The sequence below is a fragment of the Corvus cornix genome, chromosome 3, assembly GCF_000738735.6.
Source record: "Corvus cornix cornix isolate S_Up_H32 chromosome 3, ASM73873v5, whole genome shotgun sequence".
In the NCBI taxonomy this organism is placed as follows: Eukaryota; Metazoa; Chordata; class Aves; order Passeriformes; family Corvidae; genus Corvus; species Corvus cornix.
The window spans coordinates 8,682,906-8,702,479 of record NC_047056.1 but is presented as its reverse complement, the minus strand read 5'-3'; the positions used below and the strand labels follow the sequence as shown (position 1 = coordinate 8,702,479).

General features: G+C 42.2%; 1 protein-coding gene across 1 annotated transcript; it reads left to right on the top strand.

Moving 5' to 3' along the window:
- The first annotated feature begins 480 nt into the window (after positions 1-480).
- BFSP1 (beaded filament structural protein 1) lies at positions 481-18,374 on the top strand. Its single transcript, XM_010410957.2, has 8 exons — positions 481-1,005; positions 6,986-7,046; positions 10,189-10,284; positions 11,073-11,165; positions 11,865-11,972; positions 14,123-14,343; positions 15,630-15,715; positions 17,028-18,374. The coding sequence occupies exons 1-8, from the start codon at positions 635-637 to the stop codon at positions 17,969-17,971; spliced, it is 1,980 nt and encodes a 659-aa protein (XP_010409259.1). The 5' UTR covers positions 481-634; the 3' UTR covers positions 17,972-18,374.
- Positions 18,375-19,574: the final 1,200 nt, after the last annotated feature.

Here is a 19,574-nt window from a genome sequence, read left to right as displayed (position 1 = left end):
GCCTGACACGAAGCCTGAAATGAGCCAAATCTTGTCCATGGACCTGGAGTCATATTAATTTTTATATACCATCCCATAATTCTAAATGATCGCAAAACTGTCAAATAACAAAAACCAAGGGCTGCTATCCACTCACACTGAAATCCTGGCTCAGCAGAAGGCCTCTACACACAGCCCTGGGGACACCCCCATGGGACAAAGCTCTCCCCCCAGTACAGCCATGAAAGGCTTTGAGCTCAGCCTCCAAAACTGCAAAGCACTTGTTTTGTTTTCCATGGATAATGCTTTAATCCACCGGGTGAAAGCTGGACGTTGCTCTCTTTTATTCTGGCTGTACACAATTGCAATGCTTGAAAAGAAAAGCCCCTAGCCCTTCTGTGCCCACTGCTCCTCCAAACTGCTGACGCCTGGATGCGCAGCTCCAAGGCGGGGCTATTGGGATTTATTTAGTTCACTGCCGCAGATGATGCCTTTAGTGCCACAAACCACCCTGGAGACAAGTCCTAATCATCTGGGGGGGTGATTATGTTCAGTTCTTCCTCCCCAAACCCCCCAGACATAATTCAGATCCAAACTGGAGAGACAGGCAGGCACACAAGAGGGGACCCCGGCACTGCACAGCCCCTCTGAAGCCATGTACAGGAGCAGCTTCCTCCGTGAGGTACGCAAGGAGAAGTACGAGCGGTCAGATGCCTACGATGAGCTGCGAGGCTCCCCAGAATTTGACAGTTTGGCCCAAGCCCGGGGCCTGGAGAACCTGCAGGAGCTCAACGAGCGCTTCGCCAGCTACATCAACCGGGCGCGTGTGCTGGAGCAGCGCAACACCATCCTGCGCAAGCAGCTGGAGACCTTCCAGCGCATGGATGAGCTGGTGGGCTTGGACGAGGCCTTTGCTGGGCAGATCGAGTTCAACCGCCAGCGAATGCGGGAGCTGGCTTCCGACCGAGCCAAGCTGGAGCGGGAGGAGAAGGATGCCCAGCGCATGCTCGATGAGTACCGCAACAAGTAAGGCTTACAATCCATGGAAGATGGGTGGTATCATTCCCATAGTTAATCTTTGTTATAAGGATGGGTTTGGTGTCACCAGTTACTTCTCGTGCATGGGTGATGCCTCTCCATGTGTATCAGACTTGTCGAGAGGGATGGCATGTAAGCCCATGGCGAAAAGTAAGTTATCAGGACTTAGGGAGCTGCAGCTCTGCCTCTTACTGTCTCACTGATCCTAGATGGGCAAATTCCCTCTCCATTTCACAGCAGCAGCCCTGGCACTCGATGGCTGCTGTTGTTCATTAGCCTTAGGAGAACTGTGCTCTGAGCTGCAAAGAGGAAATGACCCATTTGACTGCCAGGTGTCTCAAAGCAAGTCTTGTGTCTGATCAGCCCAGAGTTACACAATACCAAACATCTCCTGAGCTGTGCAGGATGTCTCTGAGAAACTCTTATTTACAGCCTCTATGAGGCACCTGGGCCGGTCTGTACCAGCCTCTACAGATGTGAGATGAAAAGAAAGCAGATACATTTTTTCCTGGTGTGTGAAATTTACCCCCCCCTTCTTCCTTGCATCCTGTATTTCCATCTCATGCCACTAAAACAGTAAGAGCAGGCTTCTCCCAACTTCACCTCTTCAACCTCTGTGGCACCATAATTCAAAGAGCAGGAGCCTCAGATGCTGATGGAGATGGATGCCTTTCCTCAAGCAGCAGGCAATTTTGGTCACATGACTTAATTACCCAAGAGTTGGTGAGCATTGCTCATCTTCCTGTTACTTATTGGTCGGGGATTTTTTGCCCCCAAAATATCTATCTGGCTACTTCAACCATGAAAATTTGGCACACTGCCAAATGAACAGCCACATGAGGGCTGTGAGCTACAGCACACCTATAGAAATGCAAAGCCCTGATCTCTCTTTCTCATCTGACAGGAGAGAATAACCCATCCAGGTGCACTGAGGCTTATTGCTGCCAGTCAGATGTCCACAATGTCCTGACTCAGTGCCAGTGGGTAATAAGCACCTGATTAGGCAGATTTATATTCCAATATTTATGAGCAGGAAATTTAACTATGATTCAATGCTGTAATTTAGCTGTTGACTCTGATACTTGCTCACGTGTTTTTATTACACAGTGTCCATGAGTATTTGACTAAACCCAGTACTTTGTTTTCTAGCTGCATATTAGTTAAAAATCTGTGTGAATAGTACAGGATTAGTAATATGACATAAAGTAATTTATTTTTATTAGAGCTGCTTTATGCAAACTGTAAATAGGTGGGGAATAATACGGGACATTGAAAATCCAGAGGAGAAGAAAATACCCAGAGAAGGGGCTGTGCTTTCAGAAAGCAAGATTTAGGACCTGCTAAAGTGGTAGTTAGTGGCTTCCCAGAAAAAAAAAGGATGGTGCTTTGTCTTACAATTCTGGGATGTAATTCTGATTCACTCAGCACCTGTAAACAAAAGTAAGAAGGAAACCTTGACTATATCCAAGCCAAAAATGGCAATTTAAAAATTAAAGATACACAGGGCCATGACAATGGAAGGGCAGTGTCTGCTTTTTAACCAAATTGCACCAATTAGTTTACATCAAGAAGGGAATTTTAGGTTTGTTTTTTTTTTTCTTGGTAGCTGCTGATTTTGACTAGAAGACAGACATGAAAATTTGTTTAGGGTCTTAAAAACTTGGTTGGGTTTTGAGTTGCAGGTTTTAAAACAAGGCAGTGCTCTGGTAACATGTACTCTGCCATCCTGATGGCTCTGATTTCAGCTCCTGAAAGTTATAAATAAAGCTCCCTAAACAAAATATGAGAGGAGTAATCTTCTGCACCCTATTAGGGGCTGCTGAAACCAGAAACATTCCTGTGCTGAAGACCTACTCTCCTCCCTGAGTCTGCATTCAGCTGGTAACAGTCACTGTGGGTTTCTTGCTTCATCTTGAAGCATAAAGCTTTTGGTGCACTAGGATTAACAAAATATCTTAGAGGGGAGCACTGTGAATCAATTAATTGACAAATAGCTGTGTCCTTCACTAATGCAAAGAATTTTAACTCTTACAACCCATTCTCTCACTCACCTTCACAATTTAGATTTATATCTATTTAAAATAGATTTATATCTAAGTAAACCTTTAAAAGCTACATTTATATAAATAGGCCTTTTAAAGTTGCATTTAGACAGAGTAGGGCCTAAGACTACTGGGTCTGTACAATTAAATGTTCATAAACCATTAAAAGGTAGAACTTACATTAAAATTTATTTTTAAATCCTCTATGGTCACATTCATAGATTTTCTCATTAGCATGAATAGTTCAGACTCTGTACCAGGGGAGAATTCTTTCTTTTGAAGTTGCAAAAAACCAAATCATTGCTGAGAATAGTTTGGATGCATCTCATAAAAAGACTAATTATGTTACCTTTATTGACCACCACTGTTATAGCAACATTGCATCTGGCTGTGGAAAAGGAACATATTTCTCTCCATAATATTGGGAAAGATGCTGAAATCCAGATTTTAGTGGCCTTGACTGAACAGGATTAATTAACTTCATAAATTAAAATTCTTGCTAATCAATCGTTTAATTAAAAAATTCATGCACATACAATCTGATACAGTGGATTGTCAACATGCATGGAAGTTGCCGGACACAGTAATTGGCACAGTGTTCTCCAAGATGTGCTGAGTGGGGATACTCTGATGAGCTGCCACCCTTTGCAGCCACAGTGGAGACCCAACACCTGTGAGAAAACAAAAACAAGTGGGAAAACACAATAGCTAGGATATGGGGACTCCACTGGCAAAGCTGCCTTCCAGCCCTGTCGGCAGGGATTGTCTTGGCACTGCTGGTGCTTCATTAGTGATAGGAAGGACTTTATCCTGCTGCAGCTGAGGTGAGGAGCATTTGCCTGCCCTCCACATTCTCCAAAAACTGCCAAAATCTTGCCCTTTGGCTGTCAGCTGCTCAGTAGTGCTTCGTGATAACACAGGTAGAATTTGTTCATAAATCAGCACAGCACAGCTCTCTTGGGTGCATCAAAGCATTCAGGGTATGACACCAAATGACAAACATTAGTGGCCTGTTCATCATGCTTGTAGGACCTGTGTTTCATAGTCTGTGCTCTCCTTGGCATCCATGCTGTTTCTGTTGGGAGAAGGTTAGTGACATGCATCAGGGAAGGGGGAAATGGTAGTAGCCAAGAGGTGGAAGAATTCAGTAGGATTCAACAGAGAGGCACCCCATATTTCTTCAGATAAAAGGCTCAGGTTTGACACCAAATTGAGTATCTGGCCATTGAGCATTGCTGGGATGGATTGTGACTGTTTCCTCTTTGGACAGGAGCGAGCCCTTGCATTGCAGCAGAGGCAGGGTCCAAAAAAAAAGAGATGATGGAAGCCTTTAATCCTCTGATCCACTTTCTTTGAGCCTGGAAGCTCCCTCCACTCCACTTCTTTTCCCCTATGCAAAAAAACACAGTTAACATCTCTTTTTTTTCAGCAGTTCAAAAATATTTGTAGCAGACCTAAAGCTACCTGACTAGGTGAGAAGGTTGGTGTTTCGTTGTTTTTTTAAATAAGCAAAATTAACTTCATGGCTCTTAAGCTCCAGGAAAGTCTGACCAGCAACCATCTAAGAAAACCTTTTTTGGACATGTCTAGCTAATTACTAAACATCAAAATCAGCTTTGAAACAATAACAGGATTGCGACTTGTCAGCCATTGCACTTACATTTCAGCAGGTACAGAGGCATCCTGAGGTCTCTGAAGCATTTCGAAGAGGTCCATAGCCCTTTTGCACTGATCTTCTGGAGAAGATTGAACATCACTTGAAAGCAATTCTCCTTCACAGGATAATCATACAATACTAATTCTCTCATGGCCGCCAGGTGGATTTATGGCTGTGTGGTGCAGAACATATTTGGGTTATTTGAGAGTGAAGAAAAATGTACCTGAATATTTTAGTCATTGAAAAATATTTTGGGTGAGGATCTAGCAATGAGGGAGATCTGAATTACATTCGGGCTGAGGTTTGGACATTGACTCCATCAGATGGTTGTATATTACTGTGAGTGTAAAACCTTTTTCGTATAGCTGTGTATTTGATTTTCACAAGATGCCACAATTTGCTTCATTCTCGCTCAGCTGCCAGAAAGTATCTAAGTTAGGAAAGTGTTTGCTGCCAACTGCACACAAAAAATTTATTAAATAGATAGAAAATTGGTTGGAGGTGAGCTATTTGGTAAACAGCTGAAACAAAGGTAGTCTCACTTCTGAAGCTGAAAAATATTGTATCCTTGACAGTGAAACTGGTGTTAATACTATTTGGCAAAAAGAGACATTGTTTTAGTCTTTTCAGCAATTTGTTGGAGTGATAATCAAATAAAACCTCATCATTTTCACTTGTTCTTTGCTGTTCATGTAAGAATTGAAAACAGACCAGTGACCAACCCTGCTAATATTATGGGATTTCAGAAGAAGTTGGGAAACCAGAGCACCAGGTTAAGTCCATTTCCTTGTTCTGCCAGGTTCTTCCTTTGTGGTCCTGGTCAGTTTGTGAGTGACATCATCCACTCAGCTTTCCAGTATGTGTTGAAAGAAATGAGAATAATATTGGTTGTTCATCCTTCAGGAGACAAAAAAAGAACTGAGGTTGACATGATCATTATAACTTGATCCTTGGTATGTTCAGTCCAGAAACTGTCAAGTTCTCTGTTGACTGGAGCAAGTCCCTTTGATATCACCAGCATATCAGGGCTGGATCAATGATTTCAGAAGACAGACAGGGACTTAGGTTCAATTCTGAATTTCGGCTTGTGTTGGTGTCCATTGCTTTTACTGCAAATGAAGGACTGTTACCACCAGAGCTGACTTGCCACCCATCATGAGTGTTTCTTGTAGAAAGTAAGATAATGACAGCTTTTTTATATCTCTGTACCTCTGTTATTCTAGGGAAAGTAAAGTGTTAAAGGGTTAAGTGTATTTCTGCTGCTGTTGGAGTTTGATGAGCCACTTGTTTAGTACTGATGGCAAAGTCTCATTGCCTTGTATTGCTAAGTTTCTTCTGGCTGGTTGTTTTTCAGGGGTTTTTTTGTTTGTTTCTTTATTTGTTTGTTTTTTAATGGAGTCTCATTAAACCACATCTACTGTTAAACATTTTATATGCAGTTTACTTAAGGAAGGAAATAAATTACAATAACCAACAATTAAGTTTTGTACTCCATGGCTAACAGGATTTTCTAGAAGATAATTCTACTTACATACAAATGTGGAGCCCTAATTCTTAAAGAATATGTGCTGTTTCGTGAAACCAAAGATAAACACATTATGCATCCATCTCAGCACCAGGAACATGCACATTATGCACTTGTGGACATTTTATAAAAGCATAAGAATAGTTGGTTAAATGCAATCCTTACTAAGGCTCACATGTTGCTTTGACCGAGCTAAAATGTGAATTACCATTAAAGGAGACACAAAGCTAAGCATCCTAATGCAACATCATTCATACACAGTCAATACGTGAAATGGCAACCTTCATGTTTAATGTGTCTGTCATTAAAGTGCTTATTGAACAACACCAGGTAAAATAGAAAACCAAGAACAATGTAATTAAATGTTCATGTGCCAATGTAGCAAATCCTCACAGAGTAACCAATGCTGAATGGCTGTCACTGTAGTCCAACACCAATGGAATATGCATTTATTGCAGATAATCTATTCTTGGACTTTCTGTAAAAGAGTGATAGCAAATACATGGCATTTTGTTGTATTCTGTTGCATACGCTGAAGACAAGAATTTAGACAATTCTGAAATTACTCTCAGCATCTGGGGCCAAGAAATAATTAATGCTAATGTATGAATAAATCTTTTTTGCCCTTTCAAGATTCATATTCTCCTTCAGTGTGAAGCATATCTTGTGCATGACAGTGCAGATAAAAATGCAGTTCACAGAAGGATGAATGGCTGAACTTTAGCTCCTTTTCTCTACTTGCAGGTATAGAAACGAACGTGAATATCAGCAGAGGCTAAAAGAAACCCTGGAGCGCCTTAATAAAGTAAGTCTGGGAAAATGCCAAGGGAAAGGTATATAATTTTTTTTTATTTGGTTTCATTTACTACAGTGAGCTGCTTTGAAGAAGCAGTGGGAAGATAAAATGTCAGAGCAAGGCATTTCTTGTTATTCTGCCTTTCTCCTTCCTTCCCCTCCCTAAGCTTTGTAAGTGTCTGAGCCTCAGTGTGTGCATACCTTTTCCTCACACTTTTTAAATACAGCTACTGTATTAAAGTACAATCAGTAGTGATAATCATTCCATGAAAAATTGCTGATTAAGTCCATGTTTTGAAGCCTGGAGTGTCTCAAAGCTCCTTAGTCCCTTGCAGGATATGGTTAGCCCTTCCAAGGACAGACCCTCAGCTTCCCATTAGGTTTCCAAATAAAAGAGAAGCCCCAACTCCCCCTGGTTTGTTCCTTTTATATCAAGCTACACTTTCTTAAATTAATACCACAGGAAAAGAAATAATAAAAATAACAACATTTAGTATAATATAAAGCTCAGAAAAAGATAAAAGTTGGCTAAAGTATTTTGGAAGTTTCCAAACCAGGTCTGTGAAACTGAAAAATCCTGATTCATCCTCTCTTGCTGCTAACCTTCATCTGGGTGAAGAATGTAGTATTATATCTTTCCCCAGTTCTACTTTGCACAGGCTATCTTTCATCTTCTGTATTGGGAAACAACTAGAGGTGGATTAAATAGAGATTATTTTTTTATTTCCTTGCTACAAATGGCAGGACCTGCTCTGCTGGAGAATTGTCACATCAATGATATGCATATTTTATATTAAAAAAAGACAGAAAAATGCTAAATGCATTCTGCTAAATGCAGAAAGTGCATTTTAGCATTTCTGTCTCCAGTGAGCTCTTGACGTCCTACATCAGTTCTGCTTTCCAGTGTGCTAGCAGGGCTCTTGGACACCCTGCAAGCACTTAAAAAAACTTTGTAACGATAAATCTTTTGTAAGGGGTTGTTGGAGCTGGTAAGTGTGTCTTCACAGTTCCCCTTAACCAATCTATAGCTAAAGAAAAGTGAATTGATTCACCAACCCGAGGCACAGCTCACAAAAGGGCACAAGGGTGTTTTTTATCCCAGGATGTCCCTGGCCACTCCTGTTGCAGCAGCTCCTTGCACTGGAGCACCAAGTACTGGAGGGAATACAGCTGGTTTTCTGTACAGGGCCCAAGATGTAGCCTGAAAACCTGCATGTGGCAGGTGTAAACTCATTCTTTATCTGACAGCTGGGAAAACACTGGTTCTGGAGAGATCTAAGGAATTTCTCTTCCACAGTAAATGAAAATATTGCTTCAGCACATGGGTCAGTGTTCTGGAATCATCACATAAAGCAGAATGTCTTTTCAGAAGTTGAGTGATTAGCAAATACTGCAAAGTTCAAAAGAATATGTACACTGCACTGTTCTGATACACAGCTCCATCAAGGAAGCTGGTGTCTTTGAAAGCATGGAATAAAAGCAGAAGTATTTTTCCCCTTTGAAGGAACATTTGGAAAGCTGAAAACTGCTTTTGTTTATCACGTGCAGAAATATTTGCTTATAGGTATTACTCAGGTGCCTGGGGGCTTTTTTTGGCTCCCTCCCAAACGTCCCAACATGGCCATTGTCCTGCTGATCTTCCTCTCAATAGGAGGGAGGAGGAGTGCAGAAAAGCAGCGGGCATTCCTGATGGCTTGCTCTGAATGTGCTGGGCTGGATATGTCTGAATCAGCCCCTGGCTCACAAAACAGAGCCTGCTGGAGAGTTCTCTGCCTGGGAGGCTTAGCAGCACAATGAGACAGCCAACATCTACACATTTTTTGAATAGTTCATGCTGTACACATGCAAAAGGAAAAATCCCCTTCTACCAGTCATATGGTGCACCCACAGATATCAATGGTTTGTTTGCAACCCGTGATCCACTCACAGAGGTATTTTTACAGCTGCTAATGGCACATGGGTCATTTGAAAAAGACACCTTTAAATACTCCTTTTTTTCATTCTTTGAGTTAAATGCAGAAATCCAGACTTTCTTGAGGCAAATTGCAAACTGGTGGAGGAACTTTTAAGTTTTGTAGAGTTGCAAGGAAGATTCAGTTAAAATCTTTTAAGATGCTTTCTCAAAAATTATATTTTACAGTCGTAGTTAATGCCAAACCTAATAAAGAAATCATGCATTAAATAGAAACATAAAACTTATCATTACTCTTACATGTTTGTAAAATATATTGCCAAGTTCCATGGACATTATTCTAAATTCCAGGGTTTGTGTTAAATAACATAACATAGGAAAAACCTCAATTAGGCCTTTGAACAAAAATGGAGTTTTCGTTAGATTTAGAGACCAATGCCACTCATACCTATGTACTCTGAGATCATGGTTGCTAGTTATATGGCTTGTTCTTTGAACTAATTGGATGTTAGGAACTTTTGTCCTCACAAATTCCAAAGCATTATAAACTTCTGCAGCAAGGGGATTTTTTGGTCAGCTTTCATTTTTATTTCCAGAAATGGCTCCAAATTGACAAAAATTTGTAGCATTTCAGAACATACCAAATAGAGTGCAAATACTTCAGACCATCTTTTTTTTATAAGTCCCATCAGGTTTTTGTAAGTACTTCTTTACTGGGGATCTTAAAAAGGCATGAGGATACCTCAGATCTTGTCATGATGCTAGAGAAATCAATGCTTTAGTCTGCTGATGTCGTTTGTTTAAGACTCACAGAATAACGAGGTTGGAAGAGACCTCCGAGATCATCGAATCCAATCCATGCCCTAACACCTAACTAGACTATGGCACCAAGTGCCATGTCCAGTCTTTTTTTAAACACATCCAGAGATGGTGCTTCTCTTCCACCATTTCAAGATTTTAACATCAAAATCTGGTATTTCAAATGTGTACTACTTGGCTCCCAGCATTATTTTGACAGTCCCAGTTCCAAACTGTATTGTAAATTACATTGGTGAAGAATATGGTAAATAACCTGCCTCTTGTTTGTTGGTTTCATGATGCTTCTGTATCTCCCAGTAGGCTCTAACACTCCAAGCAGACTGCTCAGCATGCATGGTGACTCACACAGTGCCTGTGGGACTGCTGTGGGTTTGGCACTCCAGCCACACATACTACCATACCACATGTCTCTGCATTGCAGGAAGCTGACGAGGCCTTGCTGTGCAACCTGGAGTTGCAGATCGAGTCCCAGTTCCTGCAGGATGACATTAATGCCACAAAGGACAGATACAAGAAGGTAACTGGCTGAATTTGCTGTCTTCCTTGTAGAGATAGGTGTGGAACTTTGCCCTCCTCCATGATCAAATGGTGGCAAATTAAAGCAAATCCCGTTTGTGTTTTGGTGGGTGCATATAGCACTATTTATTTTCAGTGGGCACAACAACTGGATGGTTTCCAGCACCCAAACACACTTCTCAGGGTCTGGTCACTACAGCTGTAGGACAGTCTTGAATTTGTCAACCTGGTATCACAGTTCAACCCAAAGTGATGATCAAGCTGTCTTGTATTTCACACTAAGGAAGCTGTTGCTTTCATCACCCGATTTTTTGGGACAGGGCACTCCAGTTAATCAGCAGAGATATGCTTGTGGATGTATGATTCCACTGTAGCTGACTTTAACATATGTTGCCTTCTTCCTGGGAGAACTGTGAGTCTTGGGATCAGGCCACTGTCCCATCTTTGCTGCTTTTGAAAAAAGTGACTCTTTTTTCAGGCCACATTCAAAAGTATTTGTGGTTCTCATTTTGAAAATCTCCTATGAAATTGGAAATCATGGAATCTTCAAGCCTTTGAACTGCATAGTCCTTAGGCAAAAGTCTGTAATATACCCTCAGTATGATGAAACTGTTAGCACTCCTGCACTCAAAAACAGGTATAAAATTGCATTCCAAACCCAAGTCTGAACATGAATTGGACTTTTATATGCTGAAAGTATTGCATATCTAGAAATAAGCCCCAGGAGTACATGGAAATTACTACCTTACTATGGCATTTTCTCATGAAAATGTTTTTACCTCATCACAGAACCTTATGGAAATACAGACCTACGTCAATGTCTTGCAGCAGATCATCCAGACAACTCCTCGTGTGTCCCCAATAACTACTGGCATATGTGAGGCAAGTATTGGTGTTGGGAAATACATGCAGCTCTAATTAAGAAAGAGATGATGTTTACCCCGAAGTGTCCCAAATCCTTTAACTCTTGATCCAAGGTTAGGTGAAAACTGTCAAAACAATGCGTAAGTACTGAATAGTGAATATGGGAGAAAAAAACTAACTGTAGCTTTGAAAAACTGTAACAATCAGGTAAGAGAAATTACCTTTGTCAGGTGCACTACAGCATACATATTAGCCTCAAAAATGTGTGGTTAAAAGGTAGTTGAAATAGTTGTGCTTCTTCTCTGAGGAGGAGCTGGCAGGATATATGACTAGTTGAAAAGAAAGGAAATCTTATCCTGAAGGGGTGAGATGTGATGAAAAGTTAAATCAAATTAATTGATACAGACTAGATGAAAACTTGCTGATTTCCACCAATATGAGTGGCTACTCCAGGAACATTCATTACTTGAAAGAAAATGTGAACAGGTCTACAGGGTCTCAGCTGTACTGTTAACAGCCGTGCCATCTGACATCTTTATTCTTAAAGCCATGCCACCATGCAGCAGAATTTGACTCGAGATTCAATACCGTCTTTTTATCTGTCTTTTGCCATTTTCTGTTTGTCTTTACAGTTTATTTCCAGTAGTGGAATTTCTTTTGGCTCTTTTTAGGAGTGAAACATACTTTCCTGTACACACATTGTTTTCTTCCAACCAGGAAAAACTGATAGCGGAGAGGAGGATCCCTGTTCTGCAGAGCCAGCTGGAGGAATACAAGAGCATCCTCTGCCAGCTACAGGCACAGAAATACAAGCTGCAGACGGAGGTATTGTAATCACTAGCCATACACACAACCATGTTGGTCATGAACTTGCTTTTTTTATGGTTACATGGTAAAACCTCTAACATGGCTTTAACATGGTTGTGTTAACTTGGAGGTGTGTTTTCCTTTTAGATTTCCATCTTTTTCTTCAGCTGTTTCATTCCGATTCTCTCAATGGTACATATTGTCAGGTTTAGATGGCCAGGGAAAGCTGTAGGTATTGTAGGTGCAGTGAAGCTGTCTTTGCTTATCAGAGTGGCTGATGAGGGAAGGTTTCCACAGTGCAACTGGATTCCTGCAAGACAGAATCAGCAGGACATGGTGGATGGAAAAGTCCTACAGAGCTCCTATGACTTTCTTACTTGCTGAGCTCTGGCTGGAAATTGGCTCCATGAAAAGTGATGGGGGACCCTCAGGGCTCTGCCCAATCCTGTCTATCACTGCCACATCCAATGCTGAGCTTCCTCTGAGAAGGAATGGACAGATTTGGCGAGCAAAACTGAGAGGGCTGTTGAGCTACATTTGGCTTTCTGCCTTCATCCCTGTCACTACTAAGTATTAAGGCAGCATCACTCCTGTGCTTGGACACTACCAGCAGGAAAAATCATATGCTTTTTGCCAAGCCCTGATTTGCAGAAAATGTCCGGCCAAGACTTTGACTAGTTGTCCTTGCCCATCTCCCAGCCAAACCTGCCCTAAATCAACCTTCTGTCTCCAGCCAGTGCCTGCAAACATGAGTGCAGTGCAGGGCTGAGAGTGGCAGGAGGTGGAGGAGCAGCTGAAGGCTGCAGTGGGTAGAAACCAGTTGCCAATGGTATCTCTACCTCCATGCAGTTGAATATTTTTTAGCAGATGGGGTGGAGAATGACCCCAAAATACAGCTTCCTTTGTGCCTTTAGTTGTCCATCCAGGTGAGAGGAATGAAATATTGACATAAAACATCTTTTGGTGGGATTTTGGACTCCTTTGGACAGCCATAGCAGCAGCTCATAACTTTCTGAGCATAACTTCTTTCATTAGGGTCAGGACAGTGTATTTTCCTGGGTCATTTTCTCACGTCTGATGCTCTGGTGGAAAGGACACATGCACTGTGGGATGAACAAGAATAAATATAGGGATGAGAGAGAATCAATATAGAAAAAAAGGGGAGAAAATCAGCCTTCTGCTGGCAGATGGAGAGAGGCAGTCTTTGTGGAATTAATCGTGATGCTTTCAAGATCAAATCTTCCCATCCCATTTAGGAAAAGATTATTTATCCATTCATTCTTGTGCCTTGAGATTAAAAGAGTGAAATAGCTTTATGAGTGGAGGTCAGTAACACAGTTGCTTGTGATGGTGAAGGCTGGATCTGATGACTGAGGTGTCATCGAGTTCCTTTGCTTTCCTGTTTCTGGACCTGATAGCCATGTGTTTGAGATGTCATGGACCCCACCTCATGAGCACTGAACAGAAAAGAGTCTCAGTCCACTCGTACACTACAACATAACTAAACCAATGCCAAGGGACATCATTCCTGTATTTAGGCCCTTAAAAGTTGGGGGGTTTTTTATCTTGCCTGAAACATATAGAAATGAATCAATTATTAAATAATTCATTAGTCACTTATTGCCCCATTAGCTTTTTGTGAGTTCATCTCTTTGAAATGCAGTTTAAAAGAAATAATTATAAAGGAGCTATAATAAGTAGGTAAAAATAGCTGAAGAAAGTGAGTGGAAAGTTACAGGGTGAAAGATCCCACCTGAAGCTCGGCCTTTGTTTTTGGAAGGCGACTATCGCCACCTCCTGGTTGATGTGCTCGTTGGTTTTATCGCTGAAGTAAAAAGGCCGAGGAATTGAATTCTAAAGGAGAACTCTTTATTTATAATGAGACCTTTGGTCTTATTTGCCCCGTCTGCAGACCACAGAGAAGGAGGAGTGGGTATTTCCTGAGCACATCTTCCTAGTGAAGAACTTTTGGTGTCCTTGTAAGACCCTGCCGACTCTGATGAGTTACTGTTTTTGAATAACTGAACAAAGGTAGTGAAATTGCTCCTGTGTTTCAGCAGTGCAGCATCACATTGTAATAAAGCATGACTTGCCTTTCATTATGCTTAAAATATGGGGATGGTGAATGTTTCAAAGCTGCTTCTTTCACCACCAATTTTATTTACCAGACAACCATGCTGGAGCAAGCAATTAAAAACACCCAGGAGAGTTATGACGATGAAATTCAGCTTTACAATGAGCAGATTGAAAACCTTAGGAAGGGGATAGAGGAGGCTGAGAGGATCTTGGAGAAGTATACCACTGACTGTCGCCAGCTGGTGATCTACCAGCAGTCCCTGGAGAATGAGCTGGAACGGTACAAACGGATCATCGAGAATGAGGACAGCCGGTAAGGCTGGATTTCTGGGCACTTGCAAAGGGGCCAGTGATCTCTTTTATCTCCTTTGAAAAATGTATGTTTAAGGACATTTGATTCACCCAAAGCTATAGCATTTTCACACCTTTCACTGGTAGATATCTAGGGACAGAAATCTAAATAGATGCAAAATCTGGTCAAACTTCTGCCAAGGAAAGGGTCAGAGCCATTTTAGGCTTCTCTTGTCCATGCAGTCTCCTTTCCATATGCTGTCCTGGCATCAGTGTACAGAGGTCAGGAGCACACAAAAGCAATCTGAACATCCTCTCCCCAGACCGGGTGTTGATGACACTTGCTCGACATTACTGACAGGTTGGTTTTTGGAGGGTGCAGACAAACCAAATGTTCTGTAAAGCAAAGCACTCTTCATAGCAAAGCCATTCTTCAGGCATGAGGAGAAAGAGGAAGAATACAAGAAATTTGCAGGGATTTGGGTCATGCTTAAACTTCCAGAGGAGCACTCTCTCCCTCTAATGTCAACAATCAGCCACAGAGGAGAAAAGGGTCTTTCACAGCAGCAGAGCCAGACCCCAGAGCACCCAAATCACTGCTCCAGGCTGTCCAGAAGATGTAGGGGAAGGACACTCACTAAATAGTCCATCCTACGTGTGGGGAATGGGTATTTAATTAATTTTCAGGGTCTTATTTTGGACACTGAGTTCTAGTTAGAAGTATGTCAACAGGGTAATTCTCAATGCCAAAAATCATATTGACACAGGGTCTCTGACAGGACAAAATATGTCAAATTCCAGCAGAGCAGACTGGAGAGGCCAGAGATACAGTAACTGTTTTGCAATAGGCCAGCCTCTCAATTTTAGTTTTTAACCCTTAATACTACTGACTGCTCAAATGTTTTCCAAGGAAGACTGCTCCAAATTTCCTATTTTACCATGGTAAAAAAGCATTTTCAGAGGTTCTTGCTGACCTCTGGTAGGCTTGGATTGACTGTTTCCCCATCTAAAACCTTCCCATCTTTTCAAAGTGCCATGCTAAATACAAAGTTGTTGCTACATGTTGTAATCATTGGTGTACTTTACCTAATGGAGTATCCCATGTCTCCTGCTGGCAGAAACCAGCCTAATTCCTGTGAAGTCTGTCTTGATTTTCCTCAGACAAGGAACAGGCTCCCGTCATTCTTTTTGACTCCTCACCATAGAGAAGTACATTTCTTCAACCTCTGTGCTTCATTTTGCACAATTTCACTTGGTTTCAAGGAAAACGGTGGGGAGAGAACTGATGGATGCGCATATTCTCCACAGGTTAAACTCTGCTATAGCAGGAACACCCGTAACACTCTTCACACAGATATACAGACCTGCCCAGCCTCAGGCTTCAAGGGGAAGAGGTAAACCTGTGATGTGTCTTTCTATGTCTGTCAAGAGCAGCATCATTGTATTTTAAGCTGTTTGTCCATTTGTCTTCAAAATGGCCACCAGTCGTGACAGCCTCACTACAGGCTTGTAAATGCAACCATTTCAGCTTACCTCAGCTGGCCTTGAGACAAGCTGTCAAAGGCCAAAACCACAAGCAAAAGCCTTTCTTTGCTAATTTCTACAGTTTACTACTTAGGCCAATCAAAAGAGTGAAGTCAAAAGGCACCTGAAATGATGGAAAGAGCTGCAGGTTTTGTGCTGACTCATTGTGAGTTGTTTGTTTGCACTTGAGTGATGTGCAAAGAGCACCAAGGCATGACGAGTGCCACAGGCAGGCAGAGGGCCCTTTTTGAATGATATTTCCTCTATGTTGTAGGTTGGCTTGTTAGAATTAGGATGCTTGTACACCTGGTGACAAGGAAATGGCCAGGGCTAAATGAGCAAGAGCGCTCTAAACAAAGGAGTTGATGTGGTAGGTTCTAACATAAGGAATGACTTAAATCTGAGGCTCACTGGGGTTTTACTAATAATAAACTGCCTTGAGAACGGAGACAAACCACTGTATGAGGGACTTTTTTGGAATTCAGCTGTAATTTTTCTAACTGCTGTGTGAACTGTAGCATTTTATATTAAATGGGTCCGTAGTGCCTGAGGCCAGATCCTCAGCAGCTGTAAATAACTACTGTCATGCAAAGTGGTGTTTTATACCTGCTGAGGATTTGGCCAGTCTCTAGACACCTCTGCTTTCTCCTGCATGACAAGCAGGACATTTCATGTGTGTTACTGTGCTGTGGCAGGGGACAAAACAGCTGTCTTGGGGAAAGCATGTTAATATCTGTCTGTCCCCATGATCTTGTACCTGCCAGTACCAACCCCTGCCTCCTCTGCTCTAGCTGCTCATGCCATGGAAATCAGTAGCTTGCCTATGCTCCTGCTGCTGCTAGGCTGTCATGGGATCTGTGGCTACTGATTGCCCAGGAGATCAGAACCAGCCTGGGGGCAGAGGGTTCCTAGGGCTCAGTGTCAGTGTCTGAGTGATGCCATTGTGAGTAGGTGGCTTCTCAGCTCTGTGACCACCAGCCATTGCTGCTCTCTCCTGACATGACTCTCAGCATCTGCCCATAGCCCAAATTGCCAGGAGTGGAGGTGCCTGGATCACTTTTAGCCCCCCAGGGATACAGAGGCTCTCCACCTGCAGTAGTGAGGGCAAGAGGCAGCTCTAGCATTTGCAGTGACTGTCTTCAAGCACTGTTTGTTGTTTCCTTTGCTTTGATTTTTCTTTAGATATCACCCAGGCCATGCAAGACATTGCCAGTGTAAAGCCCAGACAAAAAGCCCTGACAAAGAAAATTGCCAGGAAAAAGGAGCTGATGTCAAAAGACATAACCGACAGTCACTCGCCTGAAAGAATGTACGAAAGAACTCTGGAAGGTTTTGACCAAGATCAGATGGAGTTTAGGCATGAAGGCTCAGTCAGGTGTGAACCTGAGCAAGAAGGATCAGAATTTGATGACAAAGAAATGGGCCCAGAGGATGTTCCTGATGGAGCCCAGATAAGTAAAGCCTTTGATAAATTGTGTAACATTGTGAGGGAGAAAATAAGAGTCTACAAAAGACCAGAGGTTAAGTCTGATGCCCATCCCAAAGGGCGTTATGTGCTGGTGACAGGGGAGGAAGGCTATGAAGAACCATGCATCTTGGCCCCCTCCATCCCTGCTGGGGGAGGGATCACAGTTTCCACTGGCAATGGGAAGGTGATGAATGGTGGTGATGTGGAGCCCATACCAGAGCTGCCAGAACCTGCCGAACCATCAGAAAAAGAGAAAGGGGAAATCTGTCAAAGGAGAGAAGAGTTTGAACTCCCAGATAAACAGAGAGAGGAGAAAGAAGACGTGCTTGAATGGGGAAAAAAAACAAGAGGAAAAATTGAGCAAATCACAAAGTATCCGGACATCTCTGAACCTGAGACCGTTCCTCCCCCTGGTCTGATAAGCCCAACTGAGCCAGGACTCCGTCGAGAGACAGAGTATGAGCGAGAAGATAAGCAGGGCCTTTTGTTCAGGGAAGCAGCCTTACCTGGCTCTATGAGCTATGAGAAGGTAGAGGTGGTGGAGTCCATCGAGAAGTTTTCAGATGACAGAATTCAGACTTATGAAGAGACAGCAATGATTGTTGAGACAATGATAGAGAAGACAAGCAAGAAGAAACCAGGTGACAAAGGCTCCTAAGTGACACATACCCCCTGATAGTTGACTTGTCCGGCATAGTTATTAAATGACTGGGTTTTTTTCTGACCGAATGATACAGTAGTGAGATTTTTGCTGTTTGGTATGGAACAGATTGAAACCTTGATGGCAATTCTGTCTGATGTAGGCTCATCTTTGGTGCAACAACCATTAGCTCTCTCCAGGGAACATCCTATGCAACTGATTTGCATGATTAGGACACATGGAAAATAATTATTATGACAGAGCTGCCTGGCTTTCCACAGTATCCAGGACAAATTTGCATATTCCTCTACTGCTCCTATAACTGCCGTATGATCCCCCATCTCTGAGACAGCTGCAAATGTTAACTTGTGACATCTGGTTAATTAATAAAAGTTTTGCCTTCTACCAAAGATACCCACTGTGGGTTTATTTTGCCTTCACCATTGACTCATAGTTCCTACTTGTAAACATCACCTGACTGGTGTGCAGGAGTTTTTCCAGGGAAAGAGCTGGATACCTGTTAAATAACCTGTTCCAAATATCTCCCTTTCACAGTCTTTAAATAATGATGAGCGTGGCAGACCTTTTTTTTTGGAAATAAAGACAAACTTCCCGCATTTGAAATAAGCTCTTACTGCAGATCTTCTCAGAATAAAATTCCCTGAAGGGAGATATCCCTTATAAAAGCACTATTTGTCCTTCACCACCACAACTAAGGTACTTATGAATGCCAACAAGCTTTTGAGCAGACTGCAGCCAAAGACTGTGTTTAGGTATTTTCTTGTTAAGTATTTCCTTGGACTGTAGAGTTTAATACTGCCACAGGATCCTGTCTCAGCCCTGTCACTTGCAGTCACATGGAGCTCCTCCACAGGACTGTTGGAATAAGCAGTACCTTTCCACCTCCCCATGCCTGGGGAAGCAAAAACCAACACTTGCAGCAACAACAGACTCTTACAGCTCCCAGAAACCTTCAACTCAAGAAAACAAACAAAAAAACACAAACAAAAAATCAGGGAAAGGAAATCTTTCACCTGTATGTGTGCGAATACTGAGCTCTACTTAAAGTGCTCATACATCATTTAGGCCTCAGCTTGACTCCAAGCACACAAATGATCCCACTAAAGCCCAGGATTTATTGAAGGGCTATATTAGATTAGTCTCTACACATTTCTTGTCCAATCCTATCCCAGTTCTCTTAAGTTTTCATTTATGCTTCCAGCACTGTTGTGCCTTTTCTTTCTGCCTGTTAGTTCCTGTCAGCTGCAGCAAGGCAGGGCTAAAAGCCATTTGAGCTGACAACCCTGAGCTTCGGAACCTCCTCACAGAACCCAAGACTTTCCTTCAGTAATAAGTTGGCTTTGGTTATTTCATTCATGAGGTCCAGGACAGGTGTACATCTGATCTACTGTGACTGTTATGTCTAGTAAAGTGGCACCTTATTCTTTGAAACAGGGACAGGTAACTCTCACAGTCACAATTTTAGTCAGGACTTTTTGTCAATGCTGTTTTATTGGAATGCTATGGGAGTAGACATGGCTTACTAAAGTTTGTTGCTTTTCAGTTTAATTTATTAACAGTGTAAATAACTGCAGAGAAGGCATTTATCAATGCCTATGCA

Bases quoted from the DNA above. Each gene is read 5' to 3' on its own strand.
- BFSP1 (XM_010410957.2), top strand. From the start codon at position 635: ATGTACAGGAGCAGCTTCCTCCGTGAGGTACGCAAGGAGAAGTACGAG. The intron at 10,285-11,072 runs GTAACTGGCTGA...ACCTCATCACAG, and splicing joins CAAAGGACAGATACAAGAAG to AACCTTATGGAAATACAGAC. The intron at 14,344-15,629 runs GTAAGGCTGGAT...TATTCTCCACAG, and splicing joins ATCGAGAATGAGGACAGCCG to GTTAAACTCTGCTATAGCAG.